Here is a 17791-nt window from a genome sequence, read left to right on the forward strand (position 1 = left end):
AGTAGAGGTATTCTCTATCAGATCTGAGCCTGAGCTAACTAGGTATGACCATCTAACTTGAAATGAGATATTGAAGTGTCTTGGCACCAGGACTTCTCCTGAAAGTTAGTGAGACTTGTTGGTTATTTTTAATTTCTGTTATAAACCTTTTCTCTAATGATCTTTCTTAAAAAATAAAAAAAAACACAAACTCAACAACAACAACAAACCCTAAACCCTCAAAAATAAAACAAAAATGAAATCTTCTTTACTTAAAATTCCAGTTAAGTCAAGAGACTTGGGCTAAAGTTTAAGCTGTGTCACTAGCTTGTGAAACTGCCTCTCTGGTCCTCATTTTCCTGGCAACAACGAGATGATCTCTGAGCTCCTTTTCAGCCCTACTTTCCTTTGTTTCCTTCCAGAGAGGTGGCAGAGAATGGTCAATGGACAGACTCAGTGACCTTTGAGACAGGGGGACCTAGGTTGAGGTCCTGCCCTTGACATGTATTAGTTACTCAATCCTTCAACCCTCAGGGAGCTCTGGGAGTTCATAAAAGTTGCTCATCTCTATTGGAGGATGGATTTTTTTTCTTTTGATTTCACATTCCATGTAAAAAAGGGTCCTTCCAGCTCTGACATTCTTTGATTCTATGGATTCGACCTAAATGAGATTTTTGAAGTGTGTGTGTGTGTGTGTGTGTGTGTGTGTGTGTGTGTGTGTGTATGTGTGTGTGTTTTTCTTTGGGAGCATGTACTAACAAATCTCACAGTGCAGAAAGATAAACCAACATGAAAGATGGGTGAGTGCATCTCCAGGGAAGGGGGAATAAAAAGAACCAAAGCCAATGGCATCTCGTTGCTTGATTGCTGTTTCTTTTCTATTTTAAGGTTGTATACTTCACAGCCACATTCCCCTTCCTCATGCTTTTCGTGCTGTTATTACGTGGAGTCACCCTGCCTGGAGCTGCCTCTGGCATCAAATTTTATCTGTATCCTGATGCCTCCCGTTTGGTAGATCCACAGGTAAGCTACTGTCGGGCCTCCCCATGGCCTCTCCTGAGACTCAGGGGGCCATGAGCAGGGGAACCAGGTCTAGGGCTTTGGGGAGGAGGTGGAGTGGTCCAGAGCACTTTTTTTTTTTTTCCATTACTCTCTTGGGCACAAATAGAACACTGAATGCTAACGGGTTGTGTTTTTCCACTGTATCTCATTGAAAAGGTCTTTGTTGAAAGTGTTAATGTATCTTTCCATGTGTATATCTTTTTATGTCAAAGGATTCTGAGGCTGTAAACTCTGTCCAATTATAGAATCTGGGTTAGGCTCTGGACAAGGTAAGGGAGATAACATTTTTATGAGGATAGCTTCCCCCCACACTTTCTCCATCCCAAGGAGAGACCGAAAAAAGGGGGACAAAGGGAGCCTTGCTTGGAGGAAAGATGGGAATTCATCCCATACGGCGTCCTCCAGAGGAAGGTGCTGAGTGAGGTAAGGGCAGCGGTCTTCAGAGTGTCACAGAATCACAAAAGCCTTAGAATTCAGGGACCACACCTCCATGTCAGCTTGCATCAGAATGATCAGAGTTAGCCCTGTCTACCCCAGAGGCCACCTAGTCCTTTCTGCTTCATTTGACCAATGAGGAGACTGAGGTTCTTAGAGGTAAAATGACTTGGCCATAGTCATACACCCAGCAAATAGAGTTAGCATTTTAATCCAGGTCTTCTGAATCATAGTTTAGGTCTTTTATTTTCTTCACCCTGAAGTACTTCTTCCATTTCCCGGAGAGAAATCCAATCTTTCTTTTTACGTGGTGATTTTCTGAAATGCCTGAGAACACCCAGGCCAGGTCACTCATGTCTGGTTTGGCAGCTCCCTCCCTCCCCCCACTAAAGCATTGAGTTTGAATCCTGTAGGATTTTCTCTTGATTTCATTTTCTTTTAAGCTCAGCTTGAGTAAAAGTTCAATTTTTAAAAAGTTGCTAAAGATTATGGGAAATAGACAAAATTCTAGTTAAATTCTCACCTTCTCTTTCAGAATCAGTTCTTTCTGATCCCTAGAACAGTGGCTTCTCCTTTAATAAAACATCGGAAGTTTGGAAGTGCTGAATCAAATATATAGTCAATGATTTAAAAAAAACCTCACATATAAGACATATATGGAGAAATGAATTTCCTTTACTCAACCTGCTTTAGGTCACTGCCTCCTACCTGTCTAGTGGAAGGCAGCTGGGAGGGGTTGTCATTAGAAACAGGGAGAAATAGATGGAGTTATTGGAATAGTGGTCCTGTACTGGTATTGTGATTTGTAACCCTGAGCACACACATTTCATTGGATTTAGAACAATCCCTTCCAGATCATCAAGCCTCTTCTCCTCATTTTTCAGAAGGAGAAATTGAGGCTGGAAGTCTTGCTTAAGGTCAACCGAAAGGAGTGCATTAAGGGGCTTGCCCCCTACACCTATTCGGCCTAGTGAGAGTGATGAGCACTCTTGCCATGTCTGGAGTCGCTAATAAAGACAAGACTGAGCCCCCAATCTGAAGAACCTATTCTGAGTTCAGGCTTCAGGATTTTCTCTTGGTTTGGGGTAAAAAGGGAGCCAGGGAAAGGGGGTGGCTTGGGGAATGAGGGCTGCTGGTGAAGACATCTGTCTTCAGATAATTACCAGTTGCCAGCTTGGTGGGACCAAAGCTCCCTTGGGTGTACTGTATTTCTATCTCCCCAGTCCCATTGGATCCTCTGTCCTGATGGCTGGGTAACTTTTTTCCTAGTCCCTTTCCTAGAGCTAGCTCCCTTGTAACATTCTTTCTCTCTTCCCTTCCCCCTCTCTCCTTCCAGGTCTGGATTGATGCCGGGACCCAAATCTTCTTTTCCTATGCTATCTGCTTGGGGGCAATGGTCTCGCTGGGAAGCTATAATGCCTACAAATACAACTGCTACAGGCAAGTCTTCCCTCCACAGGGGTGCCCGCGACTTAGCTAATCGATGATGTGTAAACAGAAAAAAAAAAAAAAAGAAGTAGGGACCTGGGGTTCAATCGTCCTTGAATTAACTTGCTCCATGAAATATGTGTGACTTAGGGACTGTATGCTGCTGGGATGCCTGAACAGTGGTACCAGTTTTGTGTCTGGCTTCGCAATTTTTTCCGTCCTGGGCTTCATGGCACACGAACAAGGGGTGGACATTGCAGATGTGGCCGAGTCAGGTATGGTGGTTTCGGTGGCAGTGATGGTGGGCACTGCCACCTAGTGTGTGAGCCGACTTCTGCAGGCATTTAGCCAGGAAGGGGGCATTGGGGGGGAAAGGAAAAAAATTGAGGTTTTCAAAATGAACCCCAGAAACTTCCCCTAAGTACCAAAGACTCCTGCTTCAAAATGCACAACATCTGGACAGTCGTTTGATTGATGCGGGGGCAGAAAAGGAAGGATGATTTCCTCTCCTCATTTCAGGGAATTGGGGTCAGCCCTTGATCAGATCAACTAGACGCCACCCAGCTGCCCACTGGGCCTTAAAGCAAATCCATTTGGAAACTCAAAATCGGCTGCCGGTTCTGCAATTTGATTGCAACTTTCTCAGCCTCGGTTTCTGTATTTTGCACTTTGCTCTCGGCGTTTTAGCTGTGAAAATCAGATCTTCTCGGGGTCACTGTCCGTCTTTGAGCCATCCCTCGTGAAGTTGGTATTATTGGTGACAAGTCCATTTTGAAATGGGTTGTGAGGAGAACGTCGCCTTCAAAGGGCAGGTAGAATCGTTCTTCAGGAAGGTCGTCAGCTAGCCCAGAGGGGGCCCATCTCTCTGATGGCTTCTCAGCATCCAACCACCCTAGGAAACTTAATCTGCTTTTTGAAACTGCTGCCTTCCTGAAGGCCCTCTGAGATTGAAGAGACAGATAGATAAGGAAGGTCCTGTTGAGGAATATTTTCGGCAGAAGACAGATGGTTTCAAAGTGTTGTCAAGCTAGTGTTGTTTGTCTTTCTCAGGGACTGTTATTGGGAATGGGTTTGGCTGCAGCTCCAAAGGAGTGGGGATGTGCACACAGGAGCAATTCAGACCGCCATGTTGCCCCACTCAACTTCTTCTCAAGTCTCTCCTTGGCCGTTCTCTCCTCATTCCCTCATTAGAAACAGGAGTTGTAGCTCCATGATGGATATGCATGCATTTTGTAAACTCATAGGGTACCAGAAAGGCCCTCTGAGACAATGTACTCCAACCTCCTCATTGTACAGAGACATGTTTGAGTTTAAAAAATGGCAGAGATGGGCCCACTTCCTTCCATGTTCATGTTCTTTCTATTATCCCACATAGTCTCTCATGCGATTTCATATAGAAGTATCCTGAAGTCATTAATTCCCCATTCTGAATCCTTGGGGATGGTTAAGTCTTCCCCAATGGAAGACTTCTTTCACCAACTTCTCCACCTCCCCATCTGATAGACATGTACTCTACCTCCATAGTGCGACACTCTACTGAGAAATGCTCTCTTGGATATACCCCACTCCCCAAAGATGTGCCTGAGGATGTCTAAGATACTAACTATTCCCAATATTCCACTGGCCTTTCCAAAAATCTCTGCAATTCCTTCTATATAATTCCCCTACTGACTGCTCCAGTCTGAGGGTCCAAACCACCTTTACCATTGTAGGAGGAAGTCAATTTCTTATTAACCTCCTTGGTATTTTCTTGGTAAATCAAAGGCAACTTCTGCTCCATAGCTCTCACCCCGAAATGAGGCTCTGGTGGGCGATGAGGTGAAAATCTATTCTCTGAAGTTGAATTTCATCTACCATTTGGGCCAACACTGTCTGGTCCTTACCCAGGAAACTCTAGTTTAAAACAATAATAGCAATGCACCATAAGTTGGGAATGTTTTCCAATTCATTTGGTTCCAAGCCTTTCTGCCTGTTTGGTGTTGCTGGGACTTTCCAAGTAAGTAAGGCCAAGAGCACATGACTGTTTAGCTACAGCCAGCGAATCTGTACCATATTTGTCTGGATTTGTGGGCAAGAGAGATGGTGGATATAGTCTATATATTGAGGAAATCAGGCAAAGGCAGCTTTCTTTTACAAGAGAATTTGCAAATGACATAGCATTAATTAGGTGTCACTATCATCTTAGAGAACTTGGAAAAGGTTTGGATAGTGGTGTGTATGCGTGTGTGTGTTTAAGCCCAAATATATATGCGTAGGTAGATGCATGAGCGTATGTATGTATTGTGAAGACGTTGAGGCATTCCAATACTTCTGAAGCTCTTGGAGGTCTCCTTCATGGCAAGGCAGATATTATTGTGAGGTAGTTTTATTTTTTTTGCCAAAAGGATTCTTCCTCTGGTTGCCAGTGTTCTGTGGTGATGGGCCTCTCCGTCCTGAGATAGGCTTGGCTGGTCTTCGGGTTATGGGTACACAGCCTCATCACTGGGTCTGTGCTTCCTAGCTTGGGAGCTGCAAGAGCTTAGCTTTCTAAAACCTTGGTTTTCCTTCCATGGTGAGATGAGACACTGGTATAGAGTGGAGGGCTATATCAATGCAGTGGCAGGCTGAGCACCTCCTGTCCTTAGCCAAAGGCTTCAAGCTATGCCTTTAGCATTTATTCCCCTTGGTGATTTATGAAGTGCCAACAAATGGAGTCTGATTATTTCTCTAATAAGCTTTTAACAAGCTCTGTATTGAGCCTAGTGCCTTGGAATAAGATAATTATTGAGCTAAACGGAATTCAAATGAAATGTAGCATGGAGTGATTTATGCTCATCACAGTCTTCGGAGGTACCAGAAGGGGGTTGGGTTCCTTCACATGGACTTCTCTCTTGATAATGCAGCGTTGGCTTCTAGAGACAACCAACCACTCAGAAAAACTGCAAAACGGAAATACAGAAACAAATGAGTTGATAATGTGCAGAGTCTGGGGGTGGGAATGGGGCGCATGTTTTGCATCTGTCTCATAATTGGCTTGAATTGATTACACACGTGCAATCTGATGCACAGCCTGAATGGAAATTTAAATTTCTACTGAGATAAGAGGCATTCCCTGAAGGCACAGATTCCTAGAATCCAAGCATGATGGGGGGCTGGAAGGGAACTCCAAGACCATCTGATCCAAGCAGCTCCTTGGACATAGGAGGAAACTAAAGCCAGAGAGGAGAAAGAACCAAGTCACATTGGCCTTGGGAAGAACTAAGACCTAAACCCAGACTGTGATGTTCTTTCCCCATCAGACACTGCCTCTTCATCCTCAAAATGGTCAGATCATTATACGATATGCATTTGAAGATGGAGGCTTTGCTTCTTTTAATCTGTATTAACTGCCCGGTTTGGCCAGGTGTCATGGTCTTGCGGAAAGAGGGCTGGTTCTGGAGTCAGGAAGAGAGGCGGGTTTGAATTCTACTTCTCCTATATATTCATAAGTTGCTTGACCATGGATGGACTTCTCTGAGTCTCAGTTTTCTCATCCCTAAAATGGGTATAAGAACACCTACAGAACTTACCTCACAGGGTTGTTGTGAGGATCACTTCACTCGAGGTAACACGTCCAGTGCTTTTTAAACTCTAAAGCGCTCTAGAAATTCCAGTTACGGTGACTATTCCTCTTACCTTTTACTGATTTTCCAGGTGACATAATCAAGTCCAATCCTCAAAGGGTTTAATTCATATGATCACTTTCCTTTCTCCTGATTGAAATTCTATGGAGTTGAAGTGCCACGGAGCCCAAATATTCTCTCCTCTGCCTCATTCCGACCAGCTGCTCTCTAAATGAGAAGGGGTGATTTGTTTTCCCCTTAATAAGGCAGAATCATAGGAAGGTACCATGGTAAGGGAACTGAAAAGTCACCTGGTTCATTTTTATGGAAGGAGAAGTGACTTGTCCAAGGTGACACAACTAGGGAGTAGTCCAGCCCAGAGTAGGACCCATCCATCACCACATCATAGATTTAAGGCCAGAAGAGCCTCAAAAGCCATCTAGTCCAGTCTCCTTATTCTATCCTTGAGAAAAACTGAAGACTAGGAACTTTAAATGCCCACATTCGCATAGATAATAATGTCTCACACATCCAAGGGTGGGACTTGAACCCATGTCCTCTAAGCTAACTTTTGTTTTTCATTGTACCACACTGACTCAGCTCTGTCAGTACTCTCTCCGCTGTGTCACCCCGCCCCTGAGTATGTCCTATGCTCTAATAATGCCACGCCACCCCCACCCCTTCCTTCCCATCTAGAGGTCTTTGCCTCCCTAAGGCTCCTGCTTTAGGAACATTGTCTTTCTTCCCCTAGGAAGCTGGGCTTTCTCTTTCCAAAGGAGTCACATTTTTCTAACACCGTATAGCCTCTAAGTCTCTGTCTTTTCCATTCTTACTCATCTGGTTGTTGATTTCCCAAAACTTTGCTTTTTTATACCCTTCATTTTATTCTCTAAATGTCTTGGATCATCAGATTTTCTTCCATGTCTCCCTAAATTTTTTTTTCTTGTCAGTTGCACCTTTGTTTTTCTTCTTTCTTCATCTGACTGCCCCTTTCCACTCGTTTCTCTTTCTTTGTCCCTTTTTCTCCCTCCCTCTCTATCTTCCCTAACTTTGATACACTCTCCTGGCTCCTGGTTAGCCACACTCATGGGTATCTGCTCTCCTTCCTCCAGCTGACCCAAGTTCATGGAAGTGAGAGGATAAGTAAATCCACATTTCCACAGATTTCTCATCCTTTTTTGTCCCCTAGCCAGGAAAAGAAAATACAGGGAGTTCCAAAAGTCTTTTAAACTTTAATAGCTTAAAACTACCCTAAGACTTTTGGGATACCCTCTGTTCAAACAGCCCAGTTCTCCTCTCCTAAATAAGAAAAACTTTTTCTTTTTGCAAATATTCCCTTTTCCTTCCCAGCCGAAAATCTTTAGTCAGAAACATGGCACCAGTTATCACCTCCATCCCCCTCTTCCATTGGGCTGGGGAGAGAATGACCTCCCTTAACCCTCTCATTTCACTTTCTGGTGATCTCCGTTTTATTGCTCAGCAGAGCTCTGCACTTCACCATTTGGCCCAGAGCCTAGAGTCCGAGATTCAGGCTGAGGACAGGCAGAAGTGGGTGTGGCAGAGGAGACTGAAGAGAGAAACATCCGGTCACATCTGTTAGGATGTGCTAGTCCTTTGCCCAGAGGGCTCAGTGGTGTGTCTTTCTGCTCCAGTGGAGAGAGTGTGTGCGTGTGTGTGTTTAAACCTGTACAATGATCTCTGACCCAACAAACAGAGGCCAGAAACAATGAGACTTCTTCCCCACTAAACAGGAGCTTAAATTATCTGAACAATGCCTTTGTATCATTGTTTCTCTCTGAATATTGGGAAGTGCCCTCACAAGATCATTTTCAGATTTTTCTCCCCTTCCTGAAAAATGAAAACCAAGAAACTACATTTGTTAAACAGCTTGGTTTGTCCCAGTAAATGAAGGGACCTGCTTTGCAAATGATCTGGGAGTCAGCCTTAGATTTTTCCTTTTCAGTTTCTCCCTGAAAGCTACATTGTCCTGTTGAACAGGTTCATTTTCTTCGTCCCAGCTTATACCTTGGAATGATAAGCTCTACTTCCCTTGGGTCTCATGGGGGTCTGTTGGAGACAGATGCTAAAACTGGCCCTGACTGATTCCAAATTGAACTTATGCTGTCTGTGGCTAGGGCTTGCCTGACCTCTCCCCTAGGGAAGGTCCTCTGGCCCTTCCCCTTGCTTGGGATTGGGAGTGGTTGAGCAAAACCAAATTATTTCTACCTTCCAGTGTAAGTCTCGGTTTTTCAAAAGGCTTGGTTACTGACTACTTTCCTCTCCTCTGCCCCCTTCCCATTCTCTCTTTTTCACTCCCTTAGGTCCAGGCTTGGCTTTCATCGCCTACCCGAAAGCTGTATCGCTGATGCCTCTGCCCACGTTTTGGGCCATTCTTTTTTTTATTATGCTTCTGTTGCTTGGACTGGATAGCCAGGTCAGTGATAATGGCAGAGGGTGGGTTCTTTGCCTCGGAAGGGAGGTGGGATCATTTTTACTTTGGTTACTTTTTGTTACTATCTTCCCTCCTCACTTGGGCAATGTTGGCCATCTGGTGTATAACCAGGAACCTAAAAAGATTCTGACCTATGGAGACTATCATCACAAAGCCCATGCACTTTATTTAGAGGTCAAGATATCCTCAAGTCCTCAGTCAATCATCTGTATACAAAAGATTAGCAGAGCTTAAAGAAGAAGGCTATAAACATATCAGTCTGGGGCATGGGCAAATGGCCTTGCAGACTTTGAAAGGCCTGAGGGTTATCATTGCATTACAGCATAAGTCTATGCCAACAGGGAAGTTATGGATGTCTACTGTAAAAACATTGAAACCACCATCAAGAAAAGGTGAAATGGTATTTAACATCTTTTAAATATCTACTAAGATAGACAGTAGACATCAGAAATAATTTAAATAAACATGCTTTTAGTGGTTAGAGAGCAGGCTAGGAAATTTATTTAACTATAACATATATAATGCCAGATAAATGAAGAATTCTTGTGCTATCATTTTTGCTGTCTATGAATATTTGTCTAAGAGGCTCATATCATTTTATGAGCAAAACATCTTCTAGTAGGAGCTGGTGCTGCACATGGGCAGTGTTGGAAAATAAGTGGCATTGTTGTGATGGTATCCCTACTCTTCTCTTTGAATGTGCCACCTCTCTGATGCCCCTTCCCCCTTCCTAGGCACCCAAAAACCCAGGGGCACCTTGCTGTGCCTCTTTTCAGGGAATATGGCTCTCCTAAACATCACCCATGCTCTTGAACTTCTCTCAACTCTTTCCCTCATGCCCCAGTAAAAGCTTAGTTGTCCTGTGCCTCAACATAACAAAATGTCACCTGTGGCCAGCCTCATAGGCTGATAACCAATCACTTCTGAGATGTTAGCAGTACATCACCCTTTCCAGGTAACAAATTCGAGGTTTTCTGGATATAAAGGAGCAACCTCTTTGAAGAGTTAGTATTCTAGGCATCATAACAGGGTAAGCTAGGTGGCACAGTGAATAGAGTGCCTGGCCTGGAGTCAGGAAGACTCACCTTCTTGAGTTCAAATCTGGCCTCAGACACTTACTAGCTGTGTGACCTTGGGCAAATCACTTAACCCCGTTTGCCTCAGTTTCCTCATCTGCAAAACCAGCTGGAGAAGGAAATGGCAAACTACTCCAGTATCTCTGCTTAAAAAAACTCCAAACTCCAAATGACTGAACAACTGAACAACGATGATTCCAGACACCATAACAGACTGATGTGGGAGATGGTATGTGCTAGGAGGATCTATCACCACCTATGCATAATCAGGCCTTAGAAGACAAACAAGGGTCATATATCCATAGTGCATCGAAGAGTAGAGAAATGTGAGCCTTAGATTCTTTAGAAAATTAGATAATGTAAATAAGAGCTTCTGGACTACACCAAATGTATCCAGAGAAGGTTCTAAAGGGACAACACTTTTGTGGCCATTGAATGATGATTCTCCAGGTAACCGAAAGAGGTGGATTTTCTTACTACCCCCCAAAAGCAAGTATTAATAGCATATTGAGTCTGCTTTCCCATCTCTGCTAAATCTTTGTGAGGATTTTCTACAAAGAGTACATCTTAACAAAAGTATGCAAAAGGAATGGGCAGGCTTTTGTAGGTGAAATTCTATAGTGTACCCTTTTTTTAGTTCAGCCAATGTAGTTGACTGAAAGGTTCAGAGAATGTGAGATTCCATTGGACTTAATAATTTTGACTATAAAAAAGCATTTGATTCATTGAAATAAAATATCACATTTAAATGATCTCCCATGGATTATTAAAATTATTCCAGATCTCTTGGGAAGATATGATAATAGAGATCACTTTATTAATCATTTTTCATATCATTAACATTTAGGTTAGGTTTAATATGGAAACGTTTGCCAAAGATGTTTATCATCATTATAGAAGTCTTTCCAGCTAGACTCCAAATGTAAAAAGGAATTCCCAAAAGATAGCAAAAAAATTTTAAGATAATCTCATTCGTAGAGGGTCTTGTGATGATTGACTGCATTAAGTTCTAGAATACTAAAGAACCTCCTAATTGAGATCCATAATCAGTCAAAAAAGTTCAGCCTAATTTTCCACAGAAGAAGAATCAATTGGATGAAGAATGACTCCTGCCCAGACTATGGCATACCTTTAGATGGCTATAATTATGGCATTTACTCATTGGTACGTATATCTTGGACACACTATGCAGATAGAAAATTAACTGGATACAGAACTGAGTAGGAGAAATAGTAGGAAACTACTCAGAGCTTTTAATAACTTGTTTCTGAAAATAAGATCTTTCTTTTTTAACAATGAGATTCTTCCTGTGACCTACATCCAAATCCAGGCTCAGATACTTCCTAGGGGTCACTCAACCTCTCTGTCTCACTTTGTTGTTGTTCAGTTGTTTCAGTCATGTCTGACTTTCTGTGACCCCATTTGGAGTTTTCTTAGAGATACTGGAGTGGTTTGCCATTTCCTTCTCCAGCTTATTTTACAGATGAGGAAACTGAGGCAAACAAGGTTAAGTGAGTTGCCCAGGGTCACCCAGCTGGTAAGTGCCTGAGACCAGTTTTGAGTTTATGAAGATGAGTCTTCCTGACCCTAGGCCTGGCCCTCTATTCACTATGGCACCACCTAGCTGCCCTATAACCGAGACCCAAAGGGCCTAAAAGATTTGACTAAAGTCACGCAGTAGAAGCTGGCAAAGAGGATCTACTCAAGTTTAAAGACAATAGGAAAGTCATGGGGGTAGAAAAGGCCAGTGTGTAGTTGGAGATCATAGGGTCTAGTCAAGTGTCAGGACAGCAGATGGAGATTTGGGAGCTAAGAAATGACCCTCATGTCTAGGAGGATGAGCGAGCACTGGAGGGAGGAGATCAGAGATCCAAGAACCTGGATTTGAGAGCAATACTCACAGACAGAGTGGGAGAAAGAAGAGGAGCCAGCTAAAGAAAGAAAATGGGTAGTTGGAGAAATGGGAGAAACAAGAAAATCTAGCTTCACAGAATTGGAGGTAGGAGAGAATGTGCAGTGAGTAAGTAGGAGGTGGCGGCAAAGAAGTTTTCAGACTTAGAGAGGTCTTAAAGGGATGAGGAAGGGGTGGGGTGGGGTAGGGAAACAGCAGTGGATTTGGCCAGAAGGGAGAGCTGTGTGAGTACAGAAGACACGACCTGAAACATTTGTGCAACTCTGCAGAGGGAAACACCCTGGCTCCAGGTAGATTAGGCTGTCATGGATCCTAAGCCATATTTGACATCGGAGTGTTATGATCTACAATTTTCTTCCAACAATAGTTGGCGCATGCTTCTGAGAAGCCAAATTTTTCCATTTCAGATTCTTACAATCATGCTGGATGTTTGCGAATGTTTGCGGGAGACTTCCTTTACGGTTAAGCCATATGAGGCATTTTTCCAACTAACTTAGGGAATCCTGGAACCTAGTAAGAGCAGTAGGGGGCCTTAGAAGACAGAGTTGTTAAAATCTGAAGGGGCCATGGAGTGCTGAATATTAGGGCTCGAAGGAGCTTAGATTGTCGAATGTCTGGAGCTGGAAGGAACTTTAGGATGCAATGTTAGAACATAGATTATTAGAGTTGGAAGGGGCTTTTGTTTTGTTCAGTCATTTCAGTTGCATCTGACTCTTTGTGACTCCATTTGGAGTTTTCTTGCAAAGATGTTGGAATGATTTGCCTTCTCCAGCTCATTTTACAAATGATAAAACTAAGGCAAAGAGGATAAAGTGACTTGCCCAGGGTCATATAGCTATTAAGTGTCTCAAGCCAGATTTGAACCCAGGTCTTCTTTACTCCAGGCCAGGCACTCTATCCACTACCTCGATGCCTGGAAAAGGCTATAGATCCTAGAATGTCAGAGCTGGAAGCCACCCTAAGATACAGTACTGTTCTTGACCTGCTTACTACCTACAACGTATGTGATGCTGGCTAATCCATTTAGCAATACTACAATTCATTTAAGCTCTCTGGATCTCAGTTTCCCCATCTACAAAATGGTTAACGTACACACACATACACACACACACACACACACATATTTAACCTGTCTGCTATGTTCATATGAGCTGTGAGTCTCATTCGTATTCATCTGAAAGTTCTATAAAGGGAACTTGTAGCTTTTTCCAAATTGAATTTTGAAAAGCCCAGTCTGGCCCTTTATAGCCAACCCCTCATGTAATAGGAAGGCCTTCGGTACCATGGAAATTGCTCCTCCTTGCAGAAGTCGATTTTTGCTAATTGGTGTTCCTTACATCTTTGGAATTGGATCAAGCATGACTAGGATCTGAGACTCAATAGGTTCCAGGAGAGTGTTAACAAGCAGGTGTAAAAACAGACAGACAAACAAAAAAACACCCATTAGAAAACAATGTATCCTAGGCATTTTTTTAAGGTGCCAGAAGATTTAGAATTACCAATGTCAAACAAAGTAAACACCCTCATGTGTGTTGCCCACAGTTTAGCAGGGAACACTGCCTCAACATGGGCTAGCTTTGTTAGGCACCGGAAGCACACGAACTCCGAAGTGACATTTAAGACCAATTTAGGGAAACAGAATGTTCGAGTTGGGAGGGAGGTTACCTTAGAATGAAATGTGTTAGAGCTGAAAAGGATCTGAGAATCTGAGAAGTGGAATGTTAGAGCCAGAAGGGATGTTTGAACTGAAAGAGGTTCCCTTTTTTTCTATATAAGGGGACTGTGACCCAGGCACAGGGCAAGTGACAAAAGAAAGTTGGTGGCAAAGCCAGTGGTAGATCCCCATCTCCTTATTCCTAGCGTTTTCCCTTCCACACTAGGTATTTAAACAACGAAGTTTTTATGCATTGCTCTTGACTCAGCTAACCTGCTATTCAGTTTTGAAGGCATCTGTTAGCTTAGCCATAAATAGATTATAGTGATTTCTTCTTCCCATGAACCTAAAGAACTCTTGCCTACCTCAATTTTTTCACTAAACCTTTGTCAGATCCAAGTTCTATTTGCAGACCATAATCACTTCTATTCAAATATAAACATTTATATAACTCCTACTATGTGCCAGAGACTTTATAAATATTATTTCATTGGATCCTCAAAGGAAGCCTATGTGGTAGGGGCTGTTACTATCTCTATTTCACAGTTGAGGAAACAGTTTAATGACTTGCCCAAGGTCCCAAGGTGAGTAAGTGCCTGAGGTTGGATTTGAACTCCCATATTCTTCACTCTGAATCTAGTGTTCTATCTACCGAGCCACCTTGATGCATGACTGGGAATAGCTCTCATTGTGGGGACCCCTACCTGTGAGGAATCAAACTCTAAGAAATGAGAACTGCTAAAAGAAATAAGTTTGTCTTTATGACTTGTCAGATCAAAGAGCAGAAATAGCCTTTTCCCCTTTTCCTTATGAACTATACGGTTTGGTGCAGTTCATACTGTCTGTTGTTTAAGAAAGTCTGTGCCACGTGGTAGGAAACTTTTGGTTGGGAGTTAAGAGACCTGGGTTGCAGTGCTGCCTTTTCCCCTTGCTATCATTATAATCTTAAGTAAGTCCCTTAAACCCCTTTGGGTCTCAGTGACTACTTTGGTATAATATGTTGTTTGATGAGGTAGATAGAAGTCCTGGACTTGAAATTAGGAAGACCTGGGTTCGAATCCCACTGTATAACTCTGGACAAGTTGCTTTGCTTCCCTCTGCCTCGATTCCTTATCTGTAAAATGGGTGGGGAGGGTTATACTAGATAATTTTTGAGGTCCCTTCCAGATCTAAATCCATGATACTATAATCCTTCCAAGCTTCAAGGAAATGGGGGGAAATTTTCCTTGGGGTTTTAATACTCACTCACTGAAATCACAACTTCCTTTACTTGTCCTTAACATCCCCATATTGAGAAGGGTACAAAACCTAATCGATCAACATAACTATGGAAGCATTACATGCTAAAGCTGGAAGGGATCTGAGAAAGCATTCGGCCCAATTCTCACATTTTACAGATGTTAAAGCTGAAGCCCAGAACGGGTTTGCCCAAAGTCACAGAGCTGACTAGTCAGCAGGGCAGGGGCAGAGAGGGTGATTGCTTTCAAATCCTAGATAAGGGGGCCAGGGTTCTAGTGATTCTGATGAGACAGAGACGGGGGGGGTAAGAGAGAGAGACGGAGATAGAGAGAGAGAGAGAGACAGACAGACAGAGAGGGGAGGAGGGAGGGGGGAGAGAGAAATAGAGAGAGAGGTGGGAGAGAGGGAGAGGAGGTGGGGGGGAGATAAGGAGAGAGAGAGGGAGAGAAAACACACTACTTTCATCCCACAAATAACGTTTAGATGATAGTATTTCTGCATTTCTGGCATGATATTTCTCAGTTATCTGAAACTTGCACAATGTGAAATCATTTTTTCTCTTTCATGGAAAAACAGGTCCCAAATTAAATAGCATATGTTTGACTTGGAATTTCCCAGCTTTAAAAGTAATGGATTGCAATTAAGTGATAGATAAACTAAATTCATAGAAAATCAGGCCTGGAAGGGACCTTCAAGATGTTTAAATCCAACCCTCTCTGCCTCCCCTTCTTCCCTTCCTCTTACACTCCTCTCTGGTCACCACCTTTTATATTTGTTGTCTTCCCCCATTAAAATGTAAGCTCCTTGAGAGCAGGGAGTCTCTTGCTGGCTTATATTTGGACCCCTAACTTTGGCACAGTTTCTGACACAGTTAATATTTAATAAGTATTGTTTCATCCATCTGTCCATTCCCTTTCCCCATTTTATAGAGGAGGTAGAAAATTTGTCCAGTGTCACTGGGCAAGTCTTTGGCAGAGCTGGATTCGAGCCTAGGGATCTGATCCTTGTAGCCCAATCCAGTCTCTTTCCACTACGCTGAGTTAGCTGGAAATTAGAATGGGCTTGGAGAGAGGGGAGAGTATGTATTGAAATTATGTTAAAGGAAGGGCAGCTAGGTGGTGCAATGAGTAGAGCACAGGCCCTGGAGTCAGGAGGACCTGAGTTCAAAAATCCTTCCTCAGACACTTGACACACTTACTAGCTGAGTGACCTTGGGCAAGTCACTTAACCCCAATTGCCCTGCCCTCCCCCCTCCAAAAAAAAAGAAAATTGAAGTTATGTTAAAGGAAATCATTGAGGGTCAGCTAAAACTCAGTCTGATGTATTTTTGTCATTTTCCTCTTCCTTCTAGTTTGTTGAAGTTGAAGGACTGATCACATCATTGGTTGATCTGTACCCATCCTTCCTAAGGAAGGGTTACCGACGGGAAATCTTCATTGCTTTAGTGTGTATCCTTAGCTACTTTCTGGGCCTTACTATGGTGACTGAAGTAAGTATTCCTGGACACCCACTACTCTGTTGTTTCTTCCAGTCCTTGGTGGATACACATTCTATTTCTGTTAATGTCAAAAGCTGTTTAGTTCGTGTAGTCTGGTATTAAAGCCTCGTCTCCTTGGAGGTGGGAAACTGGCCAGCTGGATAACTGCTGTTGGTCCTTGAGAGCCAAGTGAGATAATGAACAAAAAGCACTGTATAAATATAATTTGCTATCATAACTGTAGCCGCAGCATGCTACGAGCTGCTGTTACAATTGGCTGAAATGACCCAACATCCCTAGTACTGACTCCTCTAGACTTTTCTTCTCTTTCTCACTCCAAATACTGATTAAATTTGCAAACATAAAATTTGCTTGGTTTCTATCTGAATTGGGGTTGCATTGCAGGGAGAAGTATATCCTGTGTAGATTTTTGTAATGTGATTGAAAGTTTCTTTGATCAAAACATGGGCTATCAAAACTTATTCAAAAAAATCAAAGTTGAAATAATCCTTTGGGTCTGGTATTGATGGCTTACATCAATTATAAATATCTCACTTAGGATTAAAGCCTCCTGCAGGTCCCATAAAAGGCCCATAAAGTGTCATTTTTCACCATGAGGGGCCATTATATAAATGTTTCTTTTGTACCTAGTCAGTTGCATGAAAAAGCCTTCTATCTCCTTTTGAAGTTTAATTTTTAAATTATTTCCCCCAAAAATATTGTACTTAGAAGATTGTATCATTAAATATTTATCCAATGGTTTGAATCCTCCCTTAAAGTGAAGGATGCTCTATACCAAGAGGGAAATTGAAATAGAGACAGCAAGGGCAGATTCTACTTTTGAGACACTACACTTTCCTAGAATGTTTATCTTAAAGTTGCTATATGTAAAGTCAAAGCCCAATTGCAGACATTGGTGAAACTATTGAATGAATAAATGCCTTTGTCTCTTTGGATGATGGCAGAAGCCATTGGATGAAGGACAATGTGGTTAGAAATGATGTATACCTCCATATTATAGAATGTTAAGTGAGTCTAGTGGTAAAATAGAAAATTATTTCATCTTTTATCCATCTATCTGTCTAAATTTCTCTGCTCAACTTTTCTATATTTCTATCTTTATCATAATCTTTTATCTTCATCTTCCTTTTTTCCTACCTTCCTCCTTTCTTCCCAATTATCTATGTTTCTGTCAATTTATCTTTCTGTTTTTTTAATTCACTTTTCATCTATTTCAAACTGCTTAGCAGCAATATGTTTAATAAAAGCTAAGACAGGAGAAATGAAAATATTCGCACTGAGAGCAGAAAATCTCTGATCTTAACAGTTGGCTTCCTGCCTCCTGAATTTCCCTGCTTCAGAACCTTCATAAAGCAATTTAATTACATCAACAAATTAATTCAAATCCCACAATGAAAATTTTTTAAAATGGAGTAGGGGGATATTTCTCCTAAGCTTTCTCTGAAAAGCACAGTATTCCAAGCAGCCTAATATTG

General features: G+C 42.4%; 1 protein-coding gene across 1 annotated transcript in view; it reads left to right on the forward strand.

Annotated features, from left to right (window-relative positions):
• The window catches only part of SLC6A6 (solute carrier family 6 member 6), a gene marked incomplete at its 5' end in the record, with an annotated part of 58515 nt that overhangs the window by 25699 nt on the left and 15025 nt on the right, over window positions 1–17791 (forward strand). The window contains 5 exon segments of the mRNA XM_036737443.1: window positions 868–1002; window positions 2813–2916; window positions 3055–3179; window positions 8807–8919; window positions 16170–16307. Of these exon segments, the coding sequence (XP_036593338.1) occupies window positions 868–1002; window positions 2813–2916; window positions 3055–3179; window positions 8807–8919; window positions 16170–16307 (615 nt within the window).

This window comes from Trichosurus vulpecula, chromosome 9, assembly GCF_011100635.1.
Source record: "Trichosurus vulpecula isolate mTriVul1 chromosome 9, mTriVul1.pri, whole genome shotgun sequence".
NCBI classification, from domain to species: domain Eukaryota; kingdom Metazoa; phylum Chordata; class Mammalia; order Diprotodontia; family Phalangeridae; genus Trichosurus; species Trichosurus vulpecula.